General features: G+C 38.1%; 1 protein-coding gene across 1 annotated transcript in view; it reads left to right on the forward strand.

The window, feature by feature from the left end:
- Nucleotides 1-482: 482 nt before the first annotated feature.
- The window catches only part of LOC148952008 (DNA-directed DNA/RNA polymerase mu-like), a 74,421-nt gene continuing 53,872 nt past the window's right edge, over nucleotides 483-21,031 (forward strand). Inside the window, exons 1-3 of the mRNA XM_089088794.1 lie at nucleotides 483-601; nucleotides 17,197-17,316; nucleotides 18,351-18,510. Of these exons, the coding sequence (XP_088944920.1) occupies nucleotides 483-601; nucleotides 17,197-17,316; nucleotides 18,351-18,510 (399 nt within the window). The remainder of the gene's footprint in view (nucleotides 602-17,196; nucleotides 17,317-18,350; nucleotides 18,511-21,031) is intronic.

The raw sequence follows: 21,031 nt of genomic DNA on the forward strand, positions 1-21,031 counted from the left end.
TGCCCTAGCCATCTGAACCTTGTTTTCATTATAGCCCTAGAAAGCGGGGTTTACAGCTTACTGTTTGGAATACGGTCAGTCAACCGGGTACCCAGAACAATCTGTAGGCAATTTTCTAGAGATATCCATCATACCTGTCAAAAGGAATTCTCTTTAGAAAGTAAAGGTAAGTCTTATGTTCCCAGAAGTAGTTTTTCTACTGTTTACATGCTTTTATGAGTTCTCTTTTTTCATTCGTAGTTATATTTTATGAATTTTATCTCGTTATCATTATATTTGATATTAATTGACCGATTTGAAAGAGTTTTGCAATGTGAACTCTGGTCATCAGTGCAACCTACGGTTTTTGAGATTTCAAGGACACATTTTTGCATAAAATGACACATTCTGGATACTCGGACACACATTTCTTCAGCGGAAACCTGGCAACCAAAAGCTGAATTCAATTTCCTTTGAAATTTGAAAGAGGGATTGTATGAATTATGAGTCATTTTTCGGACTACACAATTTACATTCTTCCTTACAGAATTCAGTCCAAGCGCTATGGAATTATATTAAAAATTGCAGAAAATAAGGGTTATAGACTCTCAAAGGAAGTCAAGTATGCATTTAGATAATCTTTGCCACCCAGCTATTTGATAAATAGGCTAGGCCTAGTGTAAGTCTATGCTAGCCTTTTCATCCTAGCTAAATTATATTGAAAACTATAAATTTACCCTTAGCTATATTGTTGCTAAAAGCATTTTACTATACCCCCAACACCTAGTGTGCAAAAATTTGTAGCCCAAGGTATAGGCCTATATTCCTCTTGTACTTTTCTGTTTCTTGATTTTGTTAATGTTATTTCTTTGCTCTTAAATCTGTTTGACTAAAAGGATGATGTATAGAAAAATGCATGGGAAACATATAATTTGGGCTTTAAATCTGCATACTAGGGGGGAAGGGGTAAAGTAAGTATTTTAGGATTTCTTAGAGTATTTGGTAAAGATCTAGTTTAGGCTAGCTACCTTTTGCTATCTTGGAAAGGGGTGAGGTTAGGAAAATGAAACTTTTAGTAATGAATCCATGGCCTGTTAAGTTCTGAAAATGCAATTCTTGTTATTTAAGTAGAATTTAAAGCCATATCAATGGGTTTTTTACTAAATTTATCAAATCTAGATCTTCAAAATCTTGTAAATTGGGATTAAGCAAAGTTGTAAAGCCAAAAACAGTTTTTTTACATCATTTAACCAGAAAATCTGTTTTGCAAAGTTTCACTTTACAAAGATTTTTAAAGGTCATCAAAGGTCACTGCCCTCTAAAGGGAGAAGGACTGGCTGTAGGCACTTCAAAACACCCTAAAAGACATACTTTAGTCTTTAGACCCAACCCTAAAAGTTTCATTTTCCTAGCCTAACCCCTTTCCAAGGTATTGAAAAGTAGCTAAATTTGAATTTTACCAAGTGTTTTTCAGAATTCTATAATGTTTTTTTTAGTAAGCCTCAAAGAAGACAAATACCTTAGTCATTAGAGGCTTCCCAGAATGAATCATTCTATTAAAATAAAACTAATAGGCCTAGCCTACTATTAGATTCCTTATTTTGGGCTCTTTCCAAATATCATGGCTGTTTTTCTGACAATACAAGATCAAACAACCCACTCCCCCTTGTGGTCTCAGATATTGGCTCTAGTAAATAGGCTCTTCAAAACTAAAAGAAAAAACAAAATTCTTACTTATTGATATGAAACCTGTTTTTATTATTCAGACTATCATATTTCCTTCCACTGTTATCCATGTTTAAAAACCCTTTTTAAATACTATTAACAACTCACCACAGCACCAAGCCCCCTGAAGCTAACACAGCTACACAAGCTCCTCTTCCATCCCAGTCTATTTAAAGGCTCTTTACACCCTTCCAGGAAGTTCACATTTCCCTTAAATATTTCATTACAACATCCTTTCACCCCAACCAAGGAAGACCTTCTTTCTATTTAGACCTAACAAGTATATCAAAAAGGATGTTTATTAGCAATCTGTCATCCTTCATCCTAAGAATGTGCCCTAGCTATCTCAACCTTTCTCTCATTATAGCCCTAGAAATCAGGATTGAACCCCACTTTTTGCACAACCCACTGTTTGAAATATAGCCAGTCAGTTGGGTACTGTAGGCAATTTCTCTAGAAAACATCTAGCAAATATTCCCCCATTTTTGAGTGTCTGTGCTTCAGAACCATATTTGACTGCTGTCATCACTGTAGATTCAAAATCTATCTGCCTATTCTTCTGTGAAATCTGTAAAAAAAACCTGGGTCTTGGCTATTCCACTTTTACCATCTTCACTGCTCCCACTATCTTAACTGATAATACTATCAAGGTAAGTTGAACCACACTTAGCTTAATATTGTCGTCTTCGGTGTCCCCCCTCAGACAAGTGATGAACTGTACATCAAGAGATACCTTGCGAGTGATTATGGGCTGCCAAACGTGAGCCTCTCAAATGTCCGTTGTCTGAGTAATCTGCAAACCCAAGGACAAGCTGCAACCACCAACACCGGAAACAAGCCTGTTCCTATAATGTTCTCGGTCCCTGATTTTAAGACTAAGAAACAAATCCTTCAAAAGTCTTATGAAAGAAAAGGGTCAGATACGATCCAGTTCCGTAATGATGTCTCAAAGACTGACCGCGAGAAAAGAGCAAAGTTATACGAGGAGTTGCGGGCTTGACGAGCACAAGGCAAAACCAATTTGGTTATCCAAGGCAACCCTATAGTTCCAAAAAACGTGCCGACTCGTGCAGTCCCGCCGGCTGCAATGGAACTCTAGAAGATATACCAAGTGAAGTAACTTATGTAAATAGTCAGTTAGATGGTAGTGATTTTCGAAGTACAGTGTATACAAGTGATAATTATAGTGATGCAAACCCAGAGACTTCTATGTCTTCTTATGGACTTAGTACAGATGCAGGCAACAGTCATTGCAAGAAAATTACTGGATTTAGTGTGGTGTTTAGCAATGTTGATTGCCTAACCTCGAAATTGCAGGAGGTCAGATGTGTCCTCTCCGCAAATGAGGCTGATATTTATGTGTTCTGTGAGATTAAACCAAAGCGAACCTCCCTACCCCTGATAGAATCCCAGATACAGATTTCCGGATACAGACTGATGACAAACTTATTGACGGATGGTGGCAGAGGAATAGCCATATATGTACGAGAAACGATTCAGGTAGGCACTATTGATATTAAGTCAGAATATGAGCCAAGTGTAGAACAAATTTTGATATCTATTAACCTACCTGGGGGTCCCATTATACTTGGTTGTTTTTACAGAAGTCCCACCTCGACGAGTCTGGAGAACTCACTCTCGGCTATATGCCGGTCTATTGATGGTGCTGCTTGAAAGTGTAAGAATCTAGTCATAGTTGGTGACTTTAACTTACCTATGACTGAGTGGACTGAGGGGTACGGCCACACGAGTAACGCGGTTACGAGGTCTTTTCTTGACTGCTTAGAAGCACACTCGCTGTTCCAGGCAGTGACATTCCCGACCAGATATCGAGAGGGACAGAATCCTTCACTCCTTGATCTCGTTTTGGTAAATGATCCTGAGTCAATCATTGATATAGAATCGCAACCCCCATTTGGAAATAGTGATCACATAGCTATAAAATGCCGATTTCGATTGTACCCACAGACATCGAATCTAACCAGACATGTGTATACAAACTACAATCAAATCAGGCGTGAACTCTGTCAGTGCGATTGGTCATTTGTCGAAACGATGGAGGTAGAGGACACGTGGGAGAAAATGAAAAATATGTTGTTAGACACCGTCAGTAGAAATACAACTACCACGTGGAGACGAAAACCGAAAACTCTTCCCTTTATGACCAGAGAAATGAAAACTGCAAGGAACAAGAAGAAGAAACTGTCGAAGCTCATAAATCAGGACCCCCACAGAACAGACTACCTGGTAAAGTTCAAAGCCGCAAGGAACAAAGTTCGAGCCCTGTCCAGAGAACTGATAGAGAAATACGAGGAGGCCATCGCAGCAACCTCAAAAACCAATCCCAAGAAGTTCTGGAAATATGCCTCAGCACATAAGCCTGGTATACACACGGTTTCGGAGCTGGTTTGTAATGGAGCCCAGTCAAACGACCCCCAAGAAATTGCTGATGCCATGAACCACCAGTTTACATCAGTCTTCACACCCACAGACAAAGCCCCCCTGCCAACCCCACCATGCCACGAAATCACCACTCAAATGTCACCAATAAGAGTGGATCAGGCTGAGCTCGAATCTCGGCTTAAAAAGCTTAATCCAAATAATTCTGTTGGGCCAGATGGCATACATCCACGACTCTTAAAGGAAGCTCATTCCCAACTAGCAATGCCCCTCTCAAGACTCTTCCAGAAATCTATTGACACTAAAGTCATACCAATGGACTGGAAAGTAGCCCATATCTCGCCAATAAATAAAGGAGGAGACAAGAGCAAAGCTTGCAGTTATTGGCCAATCAGTATTACGTCTGCTGATGGGAAAATCCTAGAAGGTATTGTCAACACTGCCGTTCTTAGACATTTGATCACAAATAACCTTTTATCGAAACAACAACATGGTTTCCGACCAGGCAGATCAGTCGAAACCAATCTGATTGACTCGTATAATTACATAACTGAGCTCCTCGATCAAGGTCTCCCAGTGGATATGGTCTTGCTAGACTTTGCTAAAGCCTTCGATAAAGTCTGATATCAAAGGCTTCATTTGAAACTGAAGGCAATTGGAATTATAGAGGGAGTGGTGGACTGGATCACGTCTTTCCTAAAGAGAAGAAAGCAGCAGGTCAGAGTTTTTGGTGAAGGTGGCTGAGCCTACTACTCCGAAATAGCTGAGGTCTTAAGCGGGGTTCCTCAAGGAACAGTTTTGGGACCTACACTCTTCAATGCATATATTAATGATGCTCCAAGAACCGTTACAAGCAAGCTTAGCCTATACGCCGATGACTCGAAGCTCATTGGTCCTGTCGGAACTCAGCAAGGTGTGACCTCAATACAGTCAGATCTTGACAGCTTTGGCAAATGGGCCAAGATATGGAGGCTCGAGTTTAATGTAGAAAAGTGCAAGGTTCTCCATTTTGGAAGAAATAACCCACGATGGCAATACTCGATGTCAGCAAATGCTGGTGTGAGACATCCACTCTCTGAGAGTACCTCTGAAAGAGATCTGGGGGTCGTTGTAGACGAAGACCTTAATTTCAACTGCCACACCCGAGCTGCATTAGCAAAGGCGAACCAAACTTTCGGTCTCATCAAACGTACAATGACAAGTAGATCCCTTGCAATAATCACAAAACTTTACAAGAGCCTGGTGAGACCGAGATTAGAATTTGGAATGTGTGTCGCCACGCCAATTAATAAAACAGACCAGATGGGTCTCGATTCTGTTCAAAGACGGGCGACTAAATGCGTAAAGAGGCTCAGAGACAAAGAGTATGCATGCCGACTGCAGAGCCTCAAGCTACCAACTCTGACATACTGTCAGTGAAGAGGTGATATGATAATGACATACAAACTGCTCAAGTCCGATAACAAGGACCTCTTTTAGCCTGCCCAGTCATCAAGAACCAGGGGTCATTCAGCAAAGCTTTTTCGGAAGCGTGCTAATACAAGGAAGAGGAACCATTTCTTCTCCAACTGCATCATAAGCCTCTGGAATGATCTGAGTGAAACGACAGTGAGTTCACCATCCTTTGACAGTTTCAAAGCCAATCTTGATAAGGAATGGGAAACCAAACTATGGCTCACACAATGGGATGAAGCTGATGTCCCGCGCCCCTATCATCACTAACTGGCGTACACTGGACTTGTCCATATCACTAGCAAGTGCGATTTAAGGTAATTTAAGGTAAGGTAATCTGTCCACTTGATAGATTTTTCCATTACCCAACAGCCCCTTTTCATATTCCTAGCCCTAGCCAGTTAGTCTTTTTGTAAGTCCAGGGAAGTTTTTCTACCTTATTTGATTGTGTTCACCTATTACCTTTGCTCTGCTCCTGAAGACAATATCCATTAAAATGACCCATATAAATGGGGATAAAACTCAACACTGCTTAACTCCAGATTTAATACAAAACCAGCTACTAACCTCATTTCTTGCCTTAACCACAGCAGTGGTTATTCACACACATAGCATTAATTGCTTTAATATATTTGTCTGCTATACTATACAAGGGTAAGACCTTTGCCAAAACTCTTCTATCGACTGAATAAAACTAATGCTCATAATCTATAAAACTAAGAACAAAAGGGGTTTGATTACTCAATCACTTCTCAGTTATTAGCCTAAGAGTGAAAATTTGGTTGAGACATCCTCTACCCTTCCTAAAACTGCACTCTTCTTCTCTTGAAACTTTGTCATCAGTATCTCCCAGTCTAAAAACTATCATCATACTAAGTAATTTGCTAGCAACAGAAATCAGGCTAATGTCTCTATAATTACCACACTCACTCTTATCCTCTTTCATATAAAGGGTTTAATTAGGGCATTCCTAAAATTGCTTGGTACCAGGGGTGTAATTTGCTATGGGGCAGGGGGGGGGGGGGTGCAACTGCCCTTCCCAGACCTGGTTTGCCACCCCCTCCAGACCCCAGTTTGCTGGTGCCCAGCTGATTTTTTTTCCAAAATCTTTACAAAGCTAAGATAAACCTGCATAATTCAAGCATCAACAGAAACAGATCAGTTTTTTATTACATATTTACCTTTATAGTACTTATAAAAATAGCAACAAAGACCACACTGCCTTTCCATAACAAGTGATGAAGTATTGGCCCAGAGGCAAAATTTTCATTAATAAAAAATAACTGCTTTTTGGTGTGACCAGGTGTTCTATTTATATATAAAGTTATATCAAAGTGTTCAGAAAAATCTTATCTATCATAATAAATTGACTCGAGAACTAAAATATTTATCCATTGCCCAGATATAGGGTACTTCATTTGCCATAGTGTCCTGCCATCTATTAAACTAGACTTCCTGAAGTTATTCTAATTGGATATGTAGCACTGTGAACAGCCCCTTTTCTTCAACAGATGATTCATAGTGCAATCATAATCATCATTGTTTACACAAACAATTAGGAACAAAAAATTATCAACAATTAGCCTATACTTAATAGCCTACCAAATTGAGTAAATAAACCAATTTGAGTAAATATAAGAAGAATTTTTCTTTTTTTGTTGTTGGTTATAGTTGATTTTAGAAGAGATCTTCTTCCAGGTGGTAGCCTAGCTTTGATAGGCCCAGTATATAGTGTGAACCTGTTTGGTTTGTTCCCTGATTAAGTTGATACATAATGTCCAACAAAGCTAAAAGAAAACATATTAGCCCAATTAAAGGCCACGACAAATGTGCTGCCTGTTCTACTGAACTGGATAGAGGGTCCTCTGCTATTGAGTGTGATATTTGTGAGAAGTGGATCTGTGGTAAATGTCTGGACCTGTCCACTGGAGAATATAAACTGCTAACTAAGATGATGCAATCCCTTATATATTCCTGGTCATGTCCAGCCTGCAAAATTAACCCTCCCCCTCAACCCCCTCAATTGAGCAAGCTATGATAAATAAGTTAGCATCAGTTATGGACAATTCCTTGAAATCTTTCAGGGAAGATCTTAAGTAGGAATTTGCCACCACTAGTGAGTTACACAGACACTTTCCCAACTAAGAACAGACATAAAAAGTGACATTTCTGCCCAAGTTAGTGATATTGCAAATAGGGTATCACGTATTGAAAATTCATTACAATCAGTTTGCTCTACCTCAACAGCTCAGGACCTAGTGGTATCTACAGTGTCCTCTAAGTTGTCTCAACTTCTATCAGCCCAATTATCTGAATCTGATGTTTGTTGGATAGCAAGTTCAGAGTGCCAGCGTTTTGAAAGATGTCTTAATATTGTTGCTTTTGGTATAAACCCTCCCCCCCAGGCTGATGATGCAGATTTCCTGTACAATTATCTCTTATGCAACTATGGAGTTGACATTGGTGTCCCCCCAGCCCAAGTAAAAAGACTTTCTAATAGCCATCAAATATCTGGTAGCCGCCCCCATCCTCTTCTCTTCTCTGTACCATCAACTGAATTTTGAAAGCAAATTATATGGAAATCCTTTGAAACAAAGGGATCAATTAGTTTTTATGGAGATAGACCTAAGGGAAATTGCATAAAGCACAAAGCTCTAGTTGAGGAGCTGAAATGCAGAAAAGCTAAGGGAGAAGCAGACTTGATAATCCATAATGGTGCCATCATTAAAAAAAACTTGCCAGTTGGAGCGATCTCCCAGACCGCTCCAAGATCCTACTAATGTCCGCACCTCCTTCTACCTCTTATAATTGTTTAAATGTTTATGGACTTGCATCACCTAATTCTGTCTCTCAATGGTCTAGTAGTGAACACAATAATAATAGTTTCCTTTCTGATGCTGACGCTTCTCCTGTTTCTTCAACAACAACTTGTTTAACTGACGTTTCTTCCTTGTCGTTTCATAGTTCTGTATCCAATAACCTTACCAGTCCTTTAGTTCTTGCATCCTTGCTGATTCCTACCTCTCAGATTCCTTAGCTCCAATGTTGATAACCTCCCTAATAAGCTTTCTGAACTCTCTTTTCGTGTGAAATCTAAAGGATTGGATGTTGCTGCAACTATGGAAGTTTCACCAAAAAATACCTTGTCAGTCTTACCTCCTGATGAAATCAAAATTGATGATTACCAACTATTTTCTAATCTGAATTCCCCACTCTGCCACTGAGGAGTGTGCCTTTGTATAAGAGATGGACCAAATGTTACTCTCATTCAATTCTCTGAATACTGATGGAATTGAGTATGTGTGGATTAAATACACAATCAAAGAACTTCAATTACAGTGGGTGTTGTTTATAGAAGCCCCAGTGCTCCATTTGTTATGGACTCTGAATCAAATTTGGCTGCCATGTTGTCTCATGTGATGACCAATTTTGCCAGCTATGATCTTGTCCTTATGGGGGACTTTAATTTTCCTGAAATTCAATGGATTGATGGATCTGGTTTTTGTAATAGACATTCTCCCTTTTTTGTCTGCCCTCTCTGATAATTCCCTCTGTCAAACAATTTCACAACCAACTCGTTTCAGGGAAGGTCAAGTCTCCAATATTCTTGATCTGGTTATACTCAGTAACCCTGACCTTATTAAGAATGTTGTAACCACACCTGTTGGTAACAGTGACCATGTTTTAATTATTTCAGAGTTATGTCGACCTACCATTCAGCCTTCCTCTAAGCAACAAAAGTATGTTAACTACAAAATAGTCTCTAAAAAACTTGCCAATGTCAACTGGAAAAAGCTTATTACTGATGATATCGAGGAGAGTTGATCAAATGTAAAAACAGAAATTCTTTATGTTGAAAAGTCATGCACCAGAATTTTTCGGGTAAAACAGGCAGAATTTACTTTTTTTACTACTTAAATTATTAAGCTAATCAATAGAAAACACAGAGCATGGAACCGTTATAGAAAAAATTAGATCACAAAAAAATATCTGGTCTTCAAATCCTTTCGTAATCAAACAACAAACCAAATAAAGGCATTGAAGTGAAGGTTTGAGGAAAAACTGGCAGAAGAAGTTAAGGTTAACCCTAAATCTTTCTGGCGTTATGCCACTCAAAAATGTAGCAGCAGACACACAATCCCAGATATCCTGCATGATAGTAAATCAGTTGCTGATCCTGAACTGAAAGTTGAAATTTTCAGTCAGTATTTCTCTTCTGTTTTTTTTGTTCAACCCCAGTATCGTATATTCAACAGCTCCCTTATATGATGTATCACATAATATGGAACCAATTCTGATTACAGATACTTTGGTTCTAAAGGAACTGACATCCCTCAAACTGAATAAATCTGTTGGCCGAGACGGCATTCACCCACGTATTCTACAGGAATGTCGTACAGTCTTGTGTCAACCTCTTTCCCTGCTGTTCAAATTATCATTAAATCTTTCTAGACTACCTCAGGATTGGAAAACTGCACACATTATTCTTATTTTTAAAAATGGTAGAAAGGACCTTGCTGAAAATTATCGACCCATCAGCATGACATCAGCAGTTGTTAAGGTTCTTGAAAGAATAATCAATTCTGCAGTTGTTAAATACCTTGAAGCAAATAATGTTTTACACAGTTCACAACATGGTTTTCGTTCTGGAAGGTCTGTTGACACCAATCTCCTTGAATCATATGATCACATCGTCAAGTTGCTTGATGTTGGGGTTCCTGCTGACATGATTCTGCTTGACTTTTCTAAAGCTTTTGACAAAGTGTGTCACAATCGAATTGCAATTAAATTGCGCGCAGTTAAGCTTGAAGAGAAATCCCTGCTTTGGATTTTCTTTACTCGTGAAACCAATGTGTTCAGTTGTTTGATGACTCAGGAGATCGTATTCTTTCTTCCTCAACGTGTATTCTGAGTGGAGTTCCTCAGGGAAGTGTCTTGGGTCCTACGTTATTTAATATTTTCATCAATGATGCTCCTTCCATTATCAGTAGTAATTCAACTCTTTATGCAGATGACCTGAAGCTTCTTGGACCAGCTTTGTCCTGTGAAAATCATGCTGTGCTACAAAATAATCTTCATCTGCTGGGTCACTGGGCTGAGGCCTGGCTTCTTGAATTCAATGTTGCCAAGTGACACATCATTCACTTTGGCAAACAGAATCCGTGCCGCTCTTATTTTTTCTTAGGCCACCCACTCTCCTCTGTTAATAATGAGCAAGATCTTGGTGTCACTATTGACAACGAATTAAAATTCAGCACACATGCTAAGAGATCTGCTGCTGGGGCTAGTTCAACCTTGGGTTTGATTAAGCGTACCATCTCCACTGGTTCCTCTAAAGTCATCAGTCTTCTTTATAAGGGACTTGTGCATCCTAAGCTTGAAGTTGGAATGTCACTTGCCTCTCCATATTTTAAAAAAGTTAAAAAAGTCCTTGAAGATGTCCAGAGACGTGTCACCAAAGTGATATCTGGCATGCAAGACCTTTCCTATCCTGTAAGATTATCAAAGTCGAATCTCCCTACACTTGTATACAGGAGAAATAGAGGGGATACTATTTTAGCCTTTAAGTTATTGAGGGCTAATATTCTCCCAGCATTATTCCCTGCTGTTAGCACCAATTTAAGAACTAGACGTCATCACCTGGAACTTGTCACGCAGTCTATAACATCTAGAGTCTATACTCAAATTTTATCAACACGTATTGTCAACAATTGCAACAGATTACCTAATAAAACCGTTACTACTGAATCTGCTGATGTTTTCGAATAAAGGCTAGATGCTGAGTGGTCCTCCAAAGAGTGGAAATTCAATTGGAATGCTATCGAAGATGGAGCAGCACCTGGTCACCATTAATTCTTGCATACAATTAATCATCATTCTGGAGCTCTACAAGGAGAAATCCTTAGATTGCTCCTAGCTGTAATTTAAGGTAATTTAAGGTAACAACAAAAGCACAAGGAACAATAGGGAAATCTTTTTGCAAGACAGTGGAGATAATTCGAATGAATATTTCTGCCCTATGTCCACACACACACACACAAACACACACAAACACAAGAACAAACACAAACACACACAAGAACACACAAAAACAAAAACAAACACACACACAAACACAAAAACACCCACACAGAAACACACACACACAAACACGCACACACAAACACACACAAAAACACACAAACACACACACACACACACACACACAAACAAACACACACACGAACACAAAAACACACACACACAAAATACAAAAATGTCCTAAGGGTGGGGGAGTAGTACCACACGGATGATTGAGGGGAGTGGAGCGATGAGGGGGTGATGCCAGTATGAAAACAGTGTCGCAGTGCCACTCTGCTCTGGGCCATAAGTATACATTTTAACGGTTTGGGTATCTACTCTTCTCGCAAGATGATCCACTTATCTTCCAACCTCTCCCATTAGGTGGCATTGCTTAAGATGAGCATCGTTATTTATGCTGCACCCACGTCTGTACCCGTGTGTGGGGATTCCCCATGGGCTCCTTGAGTCTAGTTTGTGCAATATGACGGCGTCATCCAGGTTAGACCTGATCACGGAAATCCTGGGAATCTTCCAGAAAAGACAATATGCCAAAAATGACGGCAGAGGGCATGTCTTTAAAATCCTATGTGAAAAGGGAGGCGTGCTTTTGAATTCCTATGTTAATTTCCTAGGGATGCGTTTGAAATCCCATGTTAATTCCCTATTATTGTTACTTTTTAAATTATCTCGAGCAAGACCATTTTTTAACCTCTTTTATCGCCTAGCTGAAGTCTGGATTCCGTCCCCGGATCAAGTAGACACTGACCGAGCTCCCCTGCAGCGCGCCAGCCACTGCTTGGAGAACCCTTCGGATCAATCGGGATCTCACTGCGAGGTATGGACAACAGGGGCGGGGGCAGCCGTATAATTTCAGAATATTTTGAAATATTCATAAGTTTAACTCAAAGAAATGGATATTTTCTGCTAGTCTTTAAATAATGCCATTTAATATGGTTTAAATATACTACTAATATCAGTTCCCCCGGGGGACGGGGGTTTGTGCCACATGGTGATGGATGGAGGGAGGATGCCATGGTGGCGTGGAGTGTTTTGTGGGGCATCATAATAGGCTTGGGTTGCAAAAACTTGAATCACAGGATTTAAATGCCTTATTGTTATTCGAAAATAACAGATACGTACTTAGGAATGACGACGTGATTGCTGGGATGGGGGGGGGGACAGTTAAGTAGTGTCATTGTGGGTCGAATTACTTGGAGTATCATTTTCTACAGCTTAAAAGTTAAGGTTGGTGTGTTAAAGAATTTTTTTCCATGGAGGAGGGTGAAAATCTAACAAGTACTCAAAGAAACGATGCGGTTTCGTTACGGGCTCTCTGAAAATACATCAATAGAGCCTAAAAATTTTGCACCTAATATTAACCCTGCCCTCTGGAAATGATTGCTTGGGGAGGGTGGTGGGTGTTTTGTCACGATGGGGTGAAATATTCATAGTCTTGGCTCAAAGAAACGATGCAATTCTTTATGTCCTTCAAAGATACCTCTTAATATGGTTTTAAATGTACCACTAATAACAGTGCGCCCTCTCAAATGATTGATAGGGGGCGGGGGGCTGCCGTATAATGTCAGGATATTGTGAAATATTCATAAATTTCACTCAAAGAAATAGATATTTTTGTTAAAAGTCTTTCAATAATACCTCTTAATATGGTTTAATTAGAGCACTAATATCAGCTCGCCCCTGTGGAATTGTCTGCTAGGACCCCCGCCTTTCTTTAATTCACGTATGTTTTTGTTTGTATTTTATCCTTTATGAGCCTTTTCCCGTTTTTTTTTTCTTTTGTTGAGTTTTAACTGCTTTTTCTGGGATTTCATGATTTTATAGCGTTTTGTATCCTTTACAGACCCTTTCATGTTTTTTCATTTGTTGAGTTTTAAGTGCTTCAATACGTGAACATTTACACAATTTAAGTATCTTTAAGCCCCTCTCACCTTTTTAATAATATATACGCTAAGAGCTTCCCGCCCCCCCTGGCTGAATGATGCTGCCTTATTTTTATATTTTTGTTCTGAGATTTCTATTATATAGCATTAAAAGTGCCAATTAGATGAGGTTTGCCCCCCCCCCTGGAATTCAGCTTATGGGTGCCCAAGGTTGGTAGCTCCACTTATCTGACCTTTTAAAGCAGAGGGGTGTGTCGCGTGATGTAACATGCGCTTGAAATCGTGCCTAGAAACAAGGGTGTCATAGAAATACACGGGTGTGTACCTTTTGTCTTTTTTGTGTTTTTTTTTGTCACCACCTTTTTACTGGTTTTCTGCATCTAAAGGTGCATTGTAACGGAAATTTTGGAAAATGAGGTTAAATCTAAAAATCTGCTGGGTGTAAACCCAGCAAAGCTAAGCTGCTTTAGTCAGGGTGAATGTAAAGAAATTGAAAACTGCAGTCTTGCTTAACAATAGTATAAATTTAACATTATTTGCAAAGAAAGATACAAAGTATCGTTGATTTTTGCTGTGTTAATTATTTGCCATTAAGCAACTGTTTTTATGAAAATTTTTGAAGGAGTAAAGAATACCGTATGGCTCTAGTCCATCCTGTAGAAACATTTAAATTGTTAAAATAGCCTATAACATTATAAAGTAATAAGATAGATAATTGCAGGCATGGCTAAGCGGAATATAAACATGGTCAGCTATGATTTTGACAAACATTAAAATGTGCCTCAGGAGATAAAAAGGCCAGAAAAAGGAAAAGTATTGAAAAGTTTAAGAAAATCCAAGCAGAAGTGCTGACAAAATTAATTGTACAGCTGAAATCTGATAAAAATGGTGACGCACCTTCATGTTAAAAAAAAAAAATGCAAGTCACTAGCACTTTTCATCATAATTATTTTGTTCAATTGATCCTGAAAAACATCCCAATGCTGAAAGTGATAGACAAAATGTAGAATCAAGTAGACTTTCTGTAGAATCAAGTAGGCTGTCTGTAGAATCAAGCTGTACTGAAAAGGTTCAGAATGAGTTTGAGGATGCAGAAAGAGAATTATCAGTTAATTGCGATAGTTATGACATAAAGGATATTGCAAAGGATTTTGATTGTGGTCCAGCTTCTTGGAGAGGAATTGATGTTAGGAAGCACTCCTTAATCATAGAAAAAGTTCTCATTAAAATATCTTGATTTGATTTTCCTAAAGACGATGAAAATCAGTATTTTTCTTATCATTTATATGGCTGCATACTTCCAAATAAAAGCAGGAAAGAAATGGCTGATTTAAAAAAAAAATGAATAAAACATGCTGCTTTTGCTGCTAACTATTCAATTTAACTGTTAGCAATTACAGTAAAATATACACATCTGGAGTCAAAAATTGTTAAAACATGCATTGTTGTTTGCAGTCCCGTGAGTCTTCCACCAGTCAAATTAAATTCACTATAAAATGGGTAGAACTTGAATCCAGACTGCATAGAAAATTCACAGTAGATAAAGAATTTCGGGAAGAGATAGAACTAGAAAAAACTTCTTCTACTAACAACTCACCGCAGCACCAAGCCGCCCGAGGCCAACACAGATTTGGCCGCTCCTCCTCCATCCCAATCTGTTCAAAGTCTCCCTCTTTACACCTTCCCAGGAATATCCCATTTCCCTTAAATCTTTCTTTATGACATCCTTCCACCCCAATCACAGACGAGCTGTTTTCTTTTTAGTCCTAGGCGATTGGCCGAATAGGACAATCTTTGGCGATCTATCATCCTTCATCTGGAGAACTTGCCCCAGCCATCTCAACCTTTTTCTCAGAAAGATTGAGTAAAATATACTAAAGGTATAAAGTAAAATATACTAAAGAGTATATATATACTAAATATACTAAAGAGTATACTAAAGTAAAATATACTAATGATCATCTTAGTTACCCAATGCTTGACAAAACAAAACTTAGCTTTCCAAGGACAGGATGAAAAGATTTGATAGTCTGACAATTGTAATTTCCTAAGTATAGGCCTAATAAAAATGATAAATGAATTTGATCCCATTGTGAAAGAGCATCTGCAACAAATTAAAGACAGTAAAACCCATGTACACTATTCGGCCATCGGCTTTAAAATGAGTTGATCAAACTGATTGATAGGTAGGTATAAAAAACTATCCTCAGGAAGATAATGGATGCCAAGTACTATTCCATCATACTGGACTACACGCCTGACATCAGTCACTAAGAGCAAATGTCTCTGGTGGTTCGTTATGTTTTGAAACCCAAGATTAAAATAGGAGAATGGTTTCTACAGTTCATCCAAGTGGCAAATTCACCTGGTAAAGGGGTGTCCAACGTCCTTCTATCAGTTTTTGATCATTTACAAGTTCCTCTTGAAAACTTTAGAGCCCAAGGACATAATAATGGGGCCAACAAGAAGGGAAAGGAATAAGATATTCAGGAAAGGATACTTGACATCAATCAAAGAACTCTTTTTACACCACGTAGCTGCCATAATTTTAATTTTATTCTTGGTGATATGACCAAGTGTATTCCTTGAATGCAACTATTTTGGAATAACGCAACGGCTCTACATGATTTTTTCAAGAATCAACAAATGGATGGGTGTGCCTAATGAAACATGTCAAAGGCAGCACATTAAAACTTTTGTCAGAAATATCTATTGGGAATGTGAGGTTCAAAGTGTAATATCATTGTACTGAACTGCTAAATGCTCTATGAGAACTTGTCGACATCACCAATAACCCTGTCAAGAAAAGTGAGGCCAAGTTCCTTCCTAATCAAATTGAATGTTTTGATTTCGTTTTGGAGGTCTACATTTGGTATGATGGTTTAATTATGGTTAATGAAGTGAGTAAAACTCTCTAAGCCCCAGAGATTCAGCTGGATATAACAGTAGTTCTTGGAAAGGACTTGTGTCACGACTCAGAAAGCATGAAGATTTGGGATTAAAATCAGCTATATCAACGGCTGAGGAACTAGCACAAGGAATAATATCCTAGTGGAACTTGATCATTTTTGGGTAATTAAGAATACCAGGGAGCTCTTCCAAATTGAACTTTACCTTCCTGTGCTTGATCAGGCCAGCTCGTCTATGGAGACACAGTTCATTCAACTAGATGGCTTCAAAAACTGTTTTGACTTTCTTACAATCTTCAAATTTTGAAGTCACTGAGTGATGAAGATTTACATAAGCACTATCAAGCACTTGAATCTAAATTGACAGGTGCTACCAGGGTGAGCCACGATCTGGACTGTCTATTAAAAGGATTTATCCCTATTTGAACTGTTATTTATCGTCATGGAAAGCAGTGTGGTCTTTGAAATTGGGTCTTTGAAGTAGAAGAGTATTCAAATCAAAATATCAGTGATGAAAACTAAAGATTACAAGGGGTTTTCTCGTTGACCAGTGAGGAGATAGCTTATATTATCCCCGAGTCACAGATTGGCTGGAGGGGACAGGAGGTAAAGTGCCCTCTAGACTCTTGAAAATTCCTTTTTTTGTATTTTGATTGGAACGTAATTTCGGGGTATTTTCATTGAAATAATTGCAAAAACAACAATGTTTCTTTTTTTTTTTAAATGACTTACCCATGGGAATTTAGATATTTTATTTCTGTTTTCAGCTGTGATGTCACTCACTTGATTACTGAGCTTCCTGATTATGGCAGTATAAAGAAGTATATTTCTGGAACTGGTTTCCATGGAAAAATTTTGAGACTTGCTTGGTTTCTGGACTCAAACAGGTTTGTTTTCTTGTTGGTTTAAATTTCCTTTTAATTATTTTGTAAACTTGCCTAAAACACAGTAGGATTGGGGCCTTCCCTTTATAAATGGTCCCTTAGAAATGTGAGCATTACAGTTCACTTAATAAGCCAATGCTTGTATTATTAGCGATTGGGCACAGGAATTATTAAATAAGACATGTTAAGTTGTTTGCTTTGTACTTAGTTTTAGTCATACCAAGAGGACATTCAATTATGAATGCCAGAATACAATTTATATTCTCACACAAATAAACATGGAATGTATTCTCCCTGGGGATAATTTCCAGGGGCGGCAACACTGCTAACTCGTGCTAAGGTCTTTAGTTCTGTATTAACATTTTTCCTTTTTATAAATATGTAATTCCCATCATAACTAGTTGTTAGTTGGAATGAAAGGTTTGAAAATGTCATACTTTGAGGATTTTGTTGTTATTTAATCTGTGTATTTAAGCTAACCACTGACCGGAGAGAAGAATTGCATCCATAAACAAAAGTATTATAGGGAAATAGAAATAGTAAATTTAGGTAGTGTTTGTCATTTTATTTCAGTGCATTCTATTTATTTAAAATTGAATTATCCACCAACAAATGACAGTTTTTTGAACTTCCTTTAAAATCTGAATTTCTGGTCACGTGGTCTTTCTGCGGTTAGCAACTTGGATCATGGTTCTGCAGATTAGAGTTTACTTTTGAATATTTGGTGCATTGCAGCTTTTAACTCAAAAACTCCTAGCTGTTTCGAAGTAATGGTCACTCTACTTCCTGGGGCGTGCCCTTGGGAGGAATACTGTGCTAGTGTATTGTGTTAAGTTGTTTTGGCGAGATTATTGGTATCAACAACAGAAAAAATTTAAATAAAAATAAAAAACGCAAGATTGGGTCTCTAAATATCTGATTTGTACATATTACCCATGTAATCACACAAGGAGATTCTTTGGCCCCCCGCCTCCCGAAATCCTGATATTTCTATAGGTTTTAGATACATTTGTAAAAATCTGTTTTCTATATTCTAGGTTAAATAGTCCTCAACCAGAAGCGGGGTATGAAATACTTCCAACAGAAAGTTACGAGGTTAAGCCAAAAAAGTCGAAACTTGATTTTGACTTGAAAGCTTTCAATGCTTGTGTACCTGACAGGAAAGCTAGACTTGAACACCCAAATAAACACCTTTCAGTAAGTCATTTTGTAGGTTCTCTGAGATGTAAAATAAAGTGTTAAGGTTTTTGTAGCTGACAAAGATTTTCAGTCATTTAATTTCTTCGATCATTGGTTATACATTGATAGTTACCGCAGTGTAGTGGTTAAGAGACTCGGCCTCTTTGTTGCAGGATGTGAAATCAAGCTATTCAGCGTAACTTGGGGCGTTTGATTTAATTTTTTCCGCACCAAAATGTTCTACTATTCAAGTGAACTGTTTCCTCTGAACTTTTTTCTCCAGAAAATGTTAGGCATATTTTTGATTTTAACATCTGTTTCCCCTTGCCTGCCCTTTAGTATTTTTTCATGAATAGCCTGCTGACCGAAATTAGAAATCTCTGAAGGTTGAAAGTCTTGAAGCTCTTAGAGAAAGACAGTCCCGTTTGATAGCTGTGAAGTAAATCACGAATTTTCAATTGTTTAGCATTAAATACTAGGCATTGCGGCAGAACAGTTACAATAATAGTTGGTATAACAGCGGATCATATACGCAATTACACTTCGTTTAATATGGCCATTCGCAACAAGATAATTGTCTGTTTTCAAGACAATTTCCGGTGTTGATGTTATGTGGTGTGAAAAAATTATCTAGGTAGGACTTTGGGAAGATTCGTTTGGACCTAAAATAATTATGGGAAACATTCTTCACTGGAATGACGTCACAAATAAACGAATACCTTAAAAAAAACTATCTTTGGTTTTTATATGGTGTTTATATTTGTTCAGTTTTTTTTTATAGTAGTGGCTCAGTGCCACCACCGAAAAAACAAAACAGTTAATTTCTTGAAAATAGCCTGCTTGACAATAGTTATGATATTTGTATATCAAATTTCAAGTGGATTCGGGTACTTTCCTACAAAAAGTAGATGAGGCTAAAGAAATTTTAGGGTAACCAGCCTCCTCCCATGCAATATTTGTATGCAGCTACTACTACTTTTATTGCTACTGCTACTACTGTTACTACTGCTAAAGCTTAGAGCATTAAATTGAGAATTCAGGAATGTTGAAAGGATGTTGAACTAAATTCAAACAAACTATTTGCATACAGGTTGTCAAAAGGACGTATTATGAATTCCCTAAGAGCTGCTTAGGGTATTAAGTTGAAGTTTTCAGGGTTTATTAAGGGGGATACTGGGTATACAAGATACTAGGGTGTATTGGACTGCTTTTATTGATGCTAAAAATAAAGATCTTGTAGTGTCTCGTAATGTTGTAGTGTCGTTGTAGTGTCTTGTAGTCTCAAGTCTAGTAGTGTCTAGGGTTAACTTAAAACCGAAATTTAGGAAGGTAAACTACCTTTTGGGAAGCTATGACGTTGGTTGACTCCAGGATGGGAATTTCTGAGAAACTTTCCAGGAACAGTTGAATGCTAAACCAGAAAGTTTGAAATTTGACAATGTAGAAGACGGATGGAATAATTTTAGAGAAAAAGTTTGTGTAGTCGCTGATGGTGTTTTAGGGAAGAAGTTTAGAAACGCAGCTAGGAACATTAGTGAAAATGCTTTACGTTTAATAGAGAGGAGGATGGGCTTGTATAAGAATTATTTGAGTGATAGATCATTTGAAACTAAGAGCAATGTAAAAAAAAGTCGAGAAAGCATTAAAATATGAACTAAGGAGGTGTGAAGTAGAGACCACGGATGAAATTGCCGAATATCTGGAAGATGCAGTCAGGCGTCATAATAGTAAAATATTCTACTGTCATGTTAATAAATTGAGAGGGAATAGTCAGTCTCAACTTGTTCTAGTTAAAGATAGGAACGGGGCCAAAAATAGTGCAAAGAAAAGAGTAAAAAAGAGATGGGTAGGGCACTTTGAGTGTGCTAATCTGTGATAGATTACAGGAAAAGATATAGAGAAGAATGAAAAAGTTTTTGACCCTTTGGATGTGAACGAAGATTCATTTTATAAGGAAGAAATAGTGACACTACTAAAAGAATTTAAAAAACTATAAGGCCCTAGGTGCCGATAGTGTGGCAAATGTGTTTCTTAAATATGGTGGTTATGAGGTTAGAATTAAGTTACAGAAGATTATGAATATGATTCTTGAAAAAGGGGAAATACCAAGCAATTTTAGGAAAAATCTAATTAAATCTCTTTATAAGGAAAGTGATAAGAATGAGTTTGGTAATTACAGAGCCATTAGCCTGGTTTCTGTAGTTAGCAAATTACTTAGTATGATGATACTATTTAGATTGAGAGATCCGGTAGACAGAGATTTAAAAGAAGAACAGTGTGGCATTAGGAAGGGTAGAGGATGTGTTGACCAGATTTTCACTCTCAGATTAATAATTGAGGAGTTTTTGAGTCACCAAACCCCTTTAGTCCTCAGTTTTATGGATTATGAGCATGCGTTTGATACAGCTAATAGAAGAGCCTTAATGAAGGTCTTTTCGGCCAACCGTCTAGGGTTAAACAAAAGCTGGTCGTCCCAGACTGGGGTGGGAGGATGTCGGAAGGAAGGATTTAAGGAAAATGGGAACTTCCTGGGAGGGTG

This window comes from Artemia sp. Qi Xiang Cuo, chromosome 5 (assembly GCF_049724085.1).
Source record: "Artemia sp. Qi Xiang Cuo chromosome 5, ASM4972408v1, whole genome shotgun sequence".
In the NCBI taxonomy this organism is placed as follows: Eukaryota; Metazoa; Arthropoda; class Branchiopoda; order Anostraca; family Artemiidae; genus Artemia; species Artemia sp. Qi Xiang Cuo.